General features: G+C 38.8%; 1 protein-coding gene across 2 annotated transcripts in view; it reads right to left on the bottom strand.

Annotated features, from left to right (window-relative positions):
* Positions 1–12,935, bottom strand: part of Ranbp17 (RAN binding protein 17) — a 316,632-nt gene that overhangs the window by 111,234 nt on the left and 192,463 nt on the right. The window contains exon 15 of one of the 2 annotated variants that reach the window (XM_060363875.1): positions 7,281–7,340. The exons of the other annotated variant lie outside the window; for it this stretch is intronic. Coding sequence (XP_060219858.1) covers positions 7,281–7,340 — 60 coding nt within the window. The remainder of the gene's footprint in view (positions 1–7,280; positions 7,341–12,935) is intronic. 2 annotated transcript variants of the gene reach the window in all.

Here is a 12,935-nt window from a genome sequence, read left to right as displayed (position 1 = left end):
ACTTAATATGTAATAGAAAAAGCAATAGGTGGACCTACCAAGACTGGATTGCAATGTGAATAATCAAATAATGAAATGTATCCTACACCATTTTAGAATATATTAAATTCTGTGTGGCAAAATGAAAGAGAAAGAAACAGTTTATAGAGAATAGCTTGGACTGTTATTTTAATCTGTGACTATCTAGTGAGAACCTGTACATAAGACTAATTGGTGAAAGCAGACAGCAGTGAAGAGCTGGCACCTTGCTATCTGTTCTCTTCTGCTCACTATTCTCCAAGGGGCACACACTGTGTTCTTTATCCTGACTGGAATTTGAAAGGTACTGTGCTTACCATGGATGAAAATATGAATTAAGCTACTTAAAACTAGCTCTACTAGGTCCAAGCACTAGCTTTCTCTCTTGAGTTCACAATAATATTCAAAGAAAAGAAAATGTGCCATAAATGCTCTGGACACTGTTGGAGATATAGCTCACCGATACATGGGTTTTGAAAGAACATGGCATTATTTCAAGTGGCCTATGCTTACAGTATTTTCATCCCATCCTCCTTCTTTCTGTTAACTCCTAGATAACTTCTTGTTTTGGAGCGTATGATGAGTACTGTGTACTTCTGTAAAAGGAAAAATTACATTCTAAGACTTTATAAATGCTACTTCTTAGCCAGGAATGATGGTGCATATATTTAATCCCAGGACTCAGGAAGGCAGAAGCAGTTGGATCACTGTGAGTTTGAGGCTACCCTGGTCTACAAAGTGAGAACAGGACAACGGAGGCTACACAGAAAAACTGTGTCTCAAAAAACCAAGAAGAAAGGAAGGAAGGAAGAAAGGAAGGGAGGGCGAGAGGGAGGGAAGGATGGAGTGAGGGAGGAAGGAAGGAAAAGAGGGAGGGAGCAAGAAAGGGAGGGAGGAAGGAAGAAAAAGAGAGAGAGAGAGAAAGAAAGAAAGAAAGAAAGAAAGAAAGAAAGAAAGAAAGAAAGAAAGAAAGAAAGAAAGAAAGAAGGAAGCTATTTCTTGGCAAAACTGAGAACTATCTAAATTCAATCTTCACTGTGTCATGGTGAAAAATTGAGGAACTAAAGTGTATCTGTGAAAACTAAGACTCCTACCAGGAGTTTTCCTGTTTTGAGAGTTTGTTAGGCAGGCAGGTCTGTCATGCTCTGCTGTCAAAACAGTTTCTCAAAGCATCGGACGTGAAGCAGTAACACGCAAGAGCAAACAGTCAACACTGGCACAGGCAGTGCTTTACCCACGATCCTCCTTGTAACTTGCACCATTCCTTTTAGCATCCATTAGCTTTGATCCCCATTATCCCATCTAGAGCTGTGTCAATGCATCTGTCCTCGGGGACTTCTCTCCACTACCAGGATCTGACAGTCAAGCTTGAGTACTAAACAGGATCATTACCTCTTAAATCCACTTATCTGATCTACTGAATAGTAAATTGAAAAGCTCATTAAGAGCAACAATCTGATTTGTTTTCACGTGTGACAGGGTCATTTAAAATCAATGTATGATTACAGCATTTCTTTTAAAAGACTGTCTCACATTTTCAAGGCCTCATGTCATTCAGAGAACTTAAACATAATATGAAAAATATCTTTTAACATTTAGAATTTAATATTGTGATAGACTATTTAAGTGTAATAAGGAATATTGACAAAATTGTTCACCACAAAGCACAAGTCAATAAAAGATTTCAGAGTTCTGAACATTTTCTACAACTTTCATTATTTCAAAATAATTTTGAAAGTCAATTTTACCAAAGTATTTTTATGACAGCAAGAAGAAACCACATCACGAAATTCCTTTACAGGAAGCATAGAGATGCAAGGAGAGAAAGGCTGCCCTCAGACACAGACAACTAACTTTTGATTTCAGAAGCTAGTAAGGTAATTTGATTCTAATGACACACATGTAAACACCAAAGAAATAAGAGGCTAAGGTCAGGCTTGATGGTGAATACTTCTAATCCCAATGTCAAGAAACAGAAGCAGAAAGATTTTGAGTTGGAGGTTAACTTGGGTAACGTAGCAGGACTACACTATGTAAAAACCACTGCCATGGCCGCCACCACCACCACTAGCCATCAAAAGAGAAAGACTAAGTCACCAGTTGCTCCTCCATGGATGGATAATACAATGACAATGAAGACACAGTCATGTTGTTTTATGTTCTATACAAGCAGGGACATACACTTTGAAAACAATTTTTTACCTGCATCAGCCCTTTTGTTTTCCCACTTCAGTAAAACTGAGAGCAACTATGCCCATCGCTTTAGTGATGCTTGCTAAATTAATGATCAAATGTATATTGTTGCCAATTCTACTTCAATTTTTTTTTTTTTGAGCAGGATCTCATATTTAAAATCTGATTCAGTAAGCATGGGAATCAGCAAACTTTTGCTCTATAAAGTGGTGTGGTTTTAAAGCTTTGGAGGGGAGTACTTAGAGCATGGTCTTGAACTCAACAAAAGAATAGGCTTTGGTTCCAAAGACATTTGGATTTGAATTCTGAATCTGCCACTAACTAGGTGTTCCACAAAGCATCTGAACCTTGGTTCCTTATTTGTAAAAACAGAAATAATAACAGTCATTCATAACAATGACTTTAAGGGTCTTAGGGATGGCTGAATGATAACCCCTATCACACAACATGGCACCTGGCAGTTACTTTACATATGCTACTTCCCGCTATCCCTTTTCATGGACCTTTCTGCTTATAAGACATTGGAATGCTCAGCCAACACCCTTTCCAAGAGAAGGCCTTACACAACAGAAAGGGAAGAGGGCATTTTTCTTAGAGACTGTGTAATGGGTTATACATACATACATATGTGCGTAGTGTAATTACACAACTAAGATGTGCAAAGACTGTGAGTCTCAGCACGTGCTTCAATCCCCTGTTGGCCGGATCCTTTCAGAGGACCCTCTATTGTAGGCTCCCATCCTGTTTCCTCTCTTCCACCACTTCTGGTGTCTAACCTGTTTGCCATTCTGAGTGAGATTTAAGCATCCTCTCTAGGTTCCTCCTTAGTGTTTAGCATCTTTAGGTCAGTAGATGACTATCCTATATTAAAGAGCTAATATCCGCTTACAAGTGAGTGTATACCATGTCTGTCTTTCTGTTTTTGGGTTACCTCACTCAGGATGATCTCTTCTAGTTCCATCCATTTGCCTGAAAATTTTATGATTTGATATCCTGCAGAGACTGATGCACCAATGGAGGGCCAGGCATGGAGAGGACCTAGATCCTTGCTCAAATGTGGCCGATTGGTAGCTCAGTCTCCATGTGCTCTCTGGGTGTGGGGAGCAGGGGCTGCCTCTATCATGAACTCACTTGACTGCTCTTTGGTCACTGGCCGCTGATGATAAACAGCCTTGCCAGGCCACAGAGGCAGAGGATCCAGGCAGTCCTGAGGAGACTTAGCAAGCTAGTGGCAGATGACTATAATGGAGAACTCCCCCTTTCAGTGGACTAGGGGAAGGGGATGAAGAGAAGCGGGAGGGAGGGTGAGACTGGGGGGAGTTGAGGAAGGAGGCTTCAATTGGGATATATGATGAATAAATTGTGAAAAAAATAAAAAAATAAACAAACATAAGTATATTGGGAAAAAAAAATGTGCAGATGCCTGAAAGTGTCATTGGATGTCTTTCTTATCACTCTCCACTTCATTTATTGAAGAAAGGTCTCTTAATGAAACTGGATCATGCCCATTTTTGCTAGCCAGCTTGCCCTGCGTGTTCGGTCTCCTGCTTCTGGAGTGCTGGAAATATCCTGCCTACCTGGGTTTTATGTGGATTTTGGGGATCCAAATTCTTCATTCCGTGTGGCAAGTGCTTTATCTACCAAGTCATTTCTCCAGCACTCACGGAGATTTTAATAGCATAAACATAACCACCGAGACCAATAAACCTTTGAAATTTGCATTAGTAATTTTGAAATCTTTATGTATATGTTGAACTAATTAACACATTCTGTTCACAGAAATTGCCTTTGTTAAAGGGATAAAGCAACAACTTCAATACTTCATGACAAAGAACCTCCAGTTCTCTCCCCCATGTCCATTCGTTTCGTCTGTGGTGCTGGGAACTGAATACAGCACCTCATTCAGGCTAGGTAAGCCTCTGCCACTTCCTTAGGCACAGCCTCTCTGAACACAGTAGCTGCCTTAGAAGCCAGAAAATGCCATTTTAAACTGTCACACATTGAAACAGCTCATGAAATATATGCAATTCCTAGAAATGTCAGAAATTGTCATTACAGTTTGAGAATACATGTTCCTAAAAATCACTGTAATAAATCCTTGTTATTTTACTGCAAAGGTTCTTTTAAATTACAGGAAAGAACATGTGCATTTGAATATACTACTGCAGCGGTTCAGTCCAATGCACTCTCTAACTGCTGAGCTCCTCCGATGGGGATGTTGCTTGTGCATTTATAGGTGGACAGCTCAACATCCTTTCATTTTTCTACTTCAATTTTTCAAAGGAGTCAAGGAAGACAACCAGAGAAGGGAAGCAACAGAGAAAATAGCATGTGGCTGCAAATCAACCTGATACTCAGAATTAGGTTTCTACTGAATTCTGGCTATAAGTTGTGAGAACCTAATTATGTCAATTCTTACATCTGAAGTAGATTACAGAACTGGGAAACCCAGAATGTTAGTTCCGAGGGGTTGATGAATATAATGACAGTCACAGAGATTCAATAAAGCCCTCTGTGAGATGTACTCACAATCACCACATGAAACAAATTAGAAACAACGAATCTCTCATTGTGTGCAAATACAAGAATAAGTTTTCATAAAAGCTGTTATAGTGAATTAAGATTTTTGGATAATAAATTTTCAGAAAAATTATAACAAGTTAATACACATAGGTTTTCTATAGATACTTAAGATGTTAAAACTTCTCAAAGGCTTTAGCATATTGTACGCAGCTGAGGAAAGGAACAGCAGAGACTGCTGCCATCAGGTGTCATACCTTCTTTGAACTACCTTAGTCTCACAAGCTTATATCAAATAACATGAAATTGGTAGCATAACCCATCCCTAGTTGGATTTTAAATAACTGTCTTAATTTACTGTAGTGACTCATCTGTTAAGGCTTTGACTTGTAATTTAAAACAAACAAACAAAAAAACCCCAAAAAACAAAAACCCCCATGCTCGACATCACCCACGTGGAGACAGCGCCCTGCATAGGACAGCTCTCATATGACAAAGGTGCTGATATTACTTAGAAAAGGATCCAGGATGGGAGCATGGAGTCAGTGCCCATATGACAAAGGCACCAACATTACTTAGGAAAGGATTAGGGGCTTTGACATGGAACTGTATATTATAACTAAGGAAGCAATTTCCATTATTTGTGTCTTACAGTTAATTCAGTCCTTTCGCTACTAAGACCCTGTTAAAATGGAAGGTATTGGTAACAGACTAAGGTGGAGCAGAATGACCTAATAGAGCACTTAGCTATTTAGCTGAACCATTTGGAAGAAAGGACACTGAACCTCTCTATCTGAATCTGACTATAACAGGAACATTATAATAAACTTATCATGAAAGCAAGAAATTAATGGTACAAACATCATTGCTACATATTAAATATGCAAACATAGTGATGTTGAATAGCTCTACATTAATCTTAGCTAACCTTTCCATAGCATTTAACATAAAATTACCAAATATAGGATTGAAATTAGGACAAAATATCCTGTGGCAGAATTTAATTTAAAACCATATTTTAAGTTGGGGTCTAAGTAGCCATAGCGGAGCAATCTTCTTGCCTCAGTCAGTAGAGTCTGAAAGTCTCTGTCAAAGAAAAGCCAGTATGGATGTTAAATTTGTACTGCAACAAGAATATCTGAACCCACCATCTGTGGTGGCCATCTTGCTAAGGGGACACGGACCTAATAAATCTCTTAAGAAGCATTCCCAATCTGCTTGAATAACCTATTGTACAAGAAAACTTGGAGCAAGCACTTTGGCCTCACATTTCCTGTGGCAGAGCATGAGCTCAGCAGGCTGGGGTGCAGGGCTGCCTGCTGCTTGTGATAATCCCCTCTCCCAGTAGGGGCCTCCACTGATGCATGGCTAAGAACATGCTTCCTCTTTTGCTTGCATCCCAGTGGGGTTTCCATTCCTGACATGGGCCCAAATCCAGCCGGATAAAGAAAGGTGGAACAGTTAAGAGAGCTCCAGACGCTGCCAAAGATATTACTGGATGTTTCTAAACAACCATTTACTGGACAGAGGAGTACGTAGGTAGTGTGAGAACTGGTAAGATGGTAATTTTGGAGAGAGCCTTTCCTGCCCACCCCCACAGCCAGAGCTAAGGTCTAACTACCACCTGTTCAACAGAACCTGGCTGTTTGCCTCATTTTCCTTCAGGGAGCCACTGACTAAGGATCTTCACCAGCATGAACCTAATGCCTCCCGACAGGCTGTCCCTAGCCAAGAGGGACCTGGGTCGAGGGCACCAGTTATTGGTCACAGGATACACAGCTCACAGAGACTCCTGTGGTGCAACCAGCTGAAAGCCAACCAGAGAAGATGAAGAGTGTACATTTGTACTGACACAGCTTTGCTCTTGCTGGCTGCCAACTCACTCAATGTCTGGAGCCAAGCTTCTGTTACACCATTCTTCTGTGGATAAAGCCACACTAAAATTCTAGGTATTATTTTTCAAACCCACTGAAAAAGATGCAAAAAAGGTTATGGCAAGAGAACAAGGCTTGGCTGAAGGTTTGAGACCATGGATCGAAGGAAGCGTTTTAGCCATCTGAAGGTCTACTTATAATTTTGTGTTATAACAAAATCTTGTAATACCAAGCACACAGGATAGTATGATTAGATTTTAAAACAAAAGAGTTACTATATAAAAAAGTTTGTGAGTGGATAAAAGTAGAGGGGAGGAACTGGGAAGTAACGAATTTTATTTACTCTTCATGCTTCTTGAAGGCGTCAGCAAGAAACGCATTCTGGCACAGGTGTGTTCTAGTCACTATCCAGTATTAGTAACTCAGAGATGTTTTATTCAAAAATCCCAGAATCAAGAATCTCACAGTAACTGTGGTCTACAATGAGTCCTACTAGTTAGTGACTAGTGACTATTTGGCTGTAAGCCCTATACACTAGGCTGATATAGTATATAAAAAAGGGGGTCAGTCTAGTCGTGCCCTTAGCCCTGTGAGCATGTGTCCATCTCCTGGAATTGTAGAGGGACAATCATAAAGACTGGTGATCCTATCACCATAACCATTTACTCAACTCACCTTAACTATTTTCCAAGCCTTCTCTGGAACTCTGGAAACATCATTCTTCAGGCGTACAACCTAAAAAGCACAGAGTTTATGGACCTGCCACCTGATGTCAAATACAGGAGAAGAGCAGTAACCCTTCCCTATTTCAGGCACAGGGAGAACATGGCTCGGAATCTTTGTTGCTGTCACTTAAAATACTCTTCTGACTTTGACTTTCATGCTGGAATCTAGTGGCATGGTGAAGTCATTTTCAAACACTGAATGTGACTATATGACTAACCATTCTAACTGCAGTAGAATAATTTGAAAATAATTTAAAAAGCCAATTATTCAAGGCTAGTTCTATAACAGGAACAAATAAACGATGGCAGAACTATTTAAAGAATCATTTAATACTGCCACTTCCCAGGAAGCACTGACACTAGGCAAATATAACACATGGGGCTAATGGTGTGAATAGCCAAGTCACCTCCTGATGGCCTGATGGTTTAAAGGCCACATTTAAACCCAACAAACGCAACTGTTAGGCCATTCCAATTCTTGTACGTACACATCAACCCAATCCTCTGAAAAATCATGTCTACTTGTAGTAAGTGTAAGACAACTACTCGAAGCAAGCTCCACTTTTCAGCTTTTTTTTTTTTTGATAAATTACCAAAAACAGCCTCTGTAACTTCCTCCCTCCTATTAACGTACTTCACTTTTTATCCTTTATGGATGGGAGGAAATCTGTGAGCTTGTAAGGAATGAAATAATAATCAAGGAATGAAAATCCTCAATGACATTCATATTTGTCTACTGGGTCAAGCATGCTTCTTTCTTCCTTTTTTTCCTAATTTTTAGGTGGCATTTCATGTGGCCAAAGCTGGCCTTGAACTTGCTATGCAGTGGATATAAATTAATCCTTTGCCTCCATTTCTGAAGTGCTGGAATTACAGACAAGTACTACTCTGGCTGGTTTTATCTGGTGCCAGCGGATCAGCTTAGGATTTTATCATGTGAGCAAGTATTGCATAAACTGAGCTACATTCCCAGCCTTTACTACCTAGTTAAGAGGTTCTTTCATTTCCTTTTTCATTTTCTTCTCATATACTAGCCTAATTAATGAAAACTTTACCTTCAAATGCCAGCTCCTTAAAATACTAGCCAGATATTAGAGCAGGCAATGTTTGCAGCAACAACCTAAATCCATTTCTATCTTAAGTCTTCTCTCTTGTAAATTATTTATAAACATGCAAAAGCCTGACTTGGTGGGTGACAAGAGTACATAGGTGCTCAGGAAACATTTTCTTCTGTCAGTAAGAAAACAAAAATGACCAAAATTTACTGAGTACAGGTTTTTAAGGTAATTTTGACCAGGAGGAAACATACAAAATGTACAATATAACGTGCCTGAGGTTTTGATTGAGAATCGTTACTTTGTAGTAGCTTTGTAGTGTGGCACAGATAGCCACTCAAAACTATTTTACTTAATGAATTAATTCTATAACTTTAAATTACTTTTTGGAAGTCTCCATTCTTACATAGAATGTAACATTATGTAATAGTATAATAAATAATGTAATAAATAACAATATGTGAGGCTGGAGAGATGGTGCTAGGTTAAGAGCACTTGCTGTTCCTTCCAGGGTACCTGGTTTCAGTTCCTAGGACACACATGGCTATAACCATCTAACTCCAGTTCTAAGGGACTGACACACTCTTCTGATCTGATGACCAGTCATGCATGGGTGCACATACACACATGCAAGCAAAACAGTCCTACACATAAATAAATCTAAAACAACTAAATATAATACCACTAATCAGGCAGGAGTCTATAGGGCTGGTTGGGGGATAGGTTCCGAAGCCTAAGACTTGTGGGATTCAGCCAACTATACAGTGGCTGTAATGAGTAAGCTGACTGAGCTCCAAGAACTTGGCTTCTATAGGATAAGGGTGTATTCAGGAGCTAACTTTCACAGGCTTTGAAAACAGACTAAAATGGTAAATTAATACAGAGTATGCAAGATAGTCCTGACACAGTAAAATCCCCATTATGTATAAGCTGGTTTTATTACTACTGGCATGACCTGAGATGACAATTCCTCTTACTTGTACTTTATCTGGACTGGACACAGGAAAATAGATATAAGTTCTAAGGTATATGTGAAAAGCTTTAGTTAAGGCCATTCTTGTTTAAAGAGGGAAGAAAGGCCTGATGAAAGGTAGTATAACACCTAATACATAATGGGTCTGTAGTAGGAGCAGCAGGAAAAGTAGTAGGAAAGGAGATGGGAAGAAAACAGAATGGCAGCCATGATGTCCCATGAAGGGGACATATCACCCAAGTGTTCAATTCTGAAGTGCTCATCCTCATTTTATGAGTCATTATAGATTTCTACTTCTATCATAAAATTTCAACACATTAGACAAGTGAATAAATTATATTTCCATATCTAATAAATTATTAAGTCTTTCCAATTCAGATCAACGAATCCATCTAATTGTCAAAGGTTTTTTTCCCCCTCAGTACATCCATAAAAGGAATTTCAAAATAAAATGAGAAGTTTAAATTATTTAAAAAATTTTGTCAGGGTGCCCAGGGAACAGTCATTACAGTCAGAAGAGAAAAGCTGGGCGTGGTGGCACATACCTATAATCCCAGTACTTAGGAGGAAAAGACAGGTGGATTTCTGTGAGTTTGAGGGGGCAGGCTGGTCTAGAAAATGAGTCCAGGACAGCCAAGGCTACACAGAAAAACCTTTTCTTGAAAAACCAAAATTAAAAAAAGGAAAAGAAAAGGTCTGCTATACATATAGGATTATGGTGTTAGTGGTCTCTTTGTGAGACACTGAATTGCGAGACGGTTTTCCTGGTTTAGGATGGATTATATAAACATCTGGATCTTGTTTAGTTTCCTTGTCACTGCTAGCCAGCTAGGACCAGTGGTTCAGTCTGTGGTTGGAGAAACAGAATTACCCGTGGAAATAATTAATACGGGGCTGAAAGTCAATGTTGGTTTGATAGGACACTCTGAAACTGAATGCCCAACCCAACCCATCCCCACACAGATAGGCAATAAGACACAGAGGAAAGCAAATTGGGTTGGTTTAGAGTAGGATGGGTTTGTGAAATTCTGTTCTGTAAAATGATGATTATCATATCTGGTTTTAAAAAGCCTTATGAAAAACTTTAAAACTTTAGCCAAGTTTAAGCTCTAAAGAGAAACCCTTATATAGGCTGTAATATGACTTAAGATGAAACTGTAATCGCAACGAGGCTTTTCTCATTCTATAATAACTGACAATGCAGAATTTGAAATCTACACCATGTATACTGTGCTATACTGCACGATGTCTGACTTTAAGAAGGTTGAAATGTGTTGGATGGTTGTACCTTCTACAAGTTGTGGCTTTATGGTCCCTGTTTATAGGTGCAAATATCCAGATAAAAAGGATACTCTCTCACATTGTAGCACAAAGAATGAAAAAATTTCTAAGGAGCCAGCAAGGTTGGCCAAGGAGGAGCATGAAAAGAAGTGATCATCAAAACTTGGAGATGTGGAATAACAGTAAGTGTTTAAAAGGCCAAAATATTTGAGGATAGGAGAGTAAAACAAAATTTAAGAATCCCAATTTTTGATGGGTGGTGGTGATGCATACCTCTAATCCAAGCCCTGGGAGTGGGGGGAGTTGGGGGTGGGAGAGGGTAGGTAAGGTCAGTCTGGTCTATAGAGCGTATTCCAAGACAGCTAGGGCTACATAGAGAAACCCTGTCCAAGAGAGCTAGGGCTACTCAGAGAAACCTGGTCTTGAAAACCAACAAAAACAAAACAAAGCAAAACCAAAACCCAATCAAACAAAAAAGAATTCCAATTCTTAGCAAATATAAAGCTACCAGTATACTAATGTATTTGGCATATTTTAGCAGTTTCTTTTTTCAACGTGTACATGTCTTGGTGATTGTGAACTTGTTAACACCACCTGCATGCAAGCAGAAGAGGGTACTGGATCCCCTGGAGGTGAAGTTACAGACAGCTGTGACCCACTATGTAGGTTCTGAGAAATGAACTGAGTTTTCTGCAAGAGCAGCAAGAAATCTTAACCACCGAGCCACCTCTCCAGCCTGATAGTTTAGCAATTTCTATCATGTTATAATTTTGCCGTTAAGTTTCCAACTAAACGTACTGGCTTTGAGAAATTTTCCACAGAAATGCATTTCCAATTTTGTAATGGCAATCAATCAGAACATACAATCTATATTGGAGAAACTTGTTTCAAAGCCAACTTGCTTAACATCTATTCAGGAAAGCAAGGGATACTGGCACTGGGGAGCCAGGCACACAGGCCTAGGGAAAAAAAAAATCCCAATAAGTATGCCAAATGTGTTTTTATATTTCAAGACTTCTTCAACAGTAACATTACGGGAAGATAAAAATTAGAGAAACACTGAACTTAACTAATTTGAAATGTTGAAGAAATATTTTGCATTTATGTTTTATAACCATGTGCTTTTCCCACATTTGTCCCAAGGCAGCCGATGAAGCTCCATACCCACCACTGCTAATACCAGCAATTGGAACATGCTCTTTGGCAAGGCAGAAATAAGATAATTGTTCAACATAGGCTGGCTTTTCAGAAAGACTGGAAGCATTGCCTATAATTATAGACATCTGTCACTGCTAGCCACTCAGTTCTAACCCTGACATCAATATACAACGATAGCACTAAACTGCCCGCAGGCATAGCAATGGAGACCAGATACGCTAGGCAGGCAATCATCTGCTTCATCCAAACTATCTGTCAAAGGTTCCCAACCACAAATAGCTCTTACATTTTGTATCCTTAGGATAATATGTTGATTTATTTTAGATTCTCTAATATTTACAGTCTAGGCCATCTACTAAAATAAAGAAACAAAACTTATGGCTAATGGAAGCATTTACTGTTCACAGTCATCATAAAAGGTCATAGCTCAGCCCTCAAATGTTAAAAATTGATGGCAGCTTTAACCATGTGCCATCATACAGATGTTTCTTTTTGTAGAGGCAATTATTTTCAATAGCAATTCAAAATGGTAAATACAATCTTTTATCAGCAAGTATGTTCACACACTGATCTAATAGAAATGCTCATATTTTAAAGCATTTTTTGAGACATAACTATGAGTTTCAATGCTACATATGGAAGACTACAGACTTTCTTTGGATTTAGCTTTACAAATAGACCCTTATCTTGCACTTAAAAAATATATAAACACACACACACACACACACACACACACACATATATCTATATAAAATGTCTGTCTGTCTGTCTGTCTGTATGTATGTGATGTGGTATGTAAAAAATAGTAAATGATACTGAAGCATAAAAGATTGACATAATTTTGCTTTGTATAAAAACCTCATAAAAATATACACGCACATGTACATTTGTATTTTTGAAAGGCCAAAGACATACTAAAGCTTTAAACACCACTCTTTCCCCCCATCCCCTATATTTAAGAAGCTTTGGACACAAATAGAAAATTATTAGACATTTAGGCTAATTAGGAGTTAAGACTTACAATTACTATGTGTTACTAAAAACTCAGATATTTCTTGGTCTGATCGCAGCAGCCTAGACTGAAGAAAAACTATTAATTACAGAAAGACAGTTAGCTTACAAGTGAGCTGCATTTTAA

This window comes from Meriones unguiculatus, chromosome 11 (genome assembly GCF_030254825.1).
Source record: "Meriones unguiculatus strain TT.TT164.6M chromosome 11, Bangor_MerUng_6.1, whole genome shotgun sequence".
Lineage (NCBI taxonomy): Eukaryota > Metazoa > Chordata > Mammalia > Rodentia > Muridae > Meriones > Meriones unguiculatus.
Note: the sequence above shows the minus strand (reverse complement) of the source record. Positions and strands in the feature narration are given on the sequence as shown.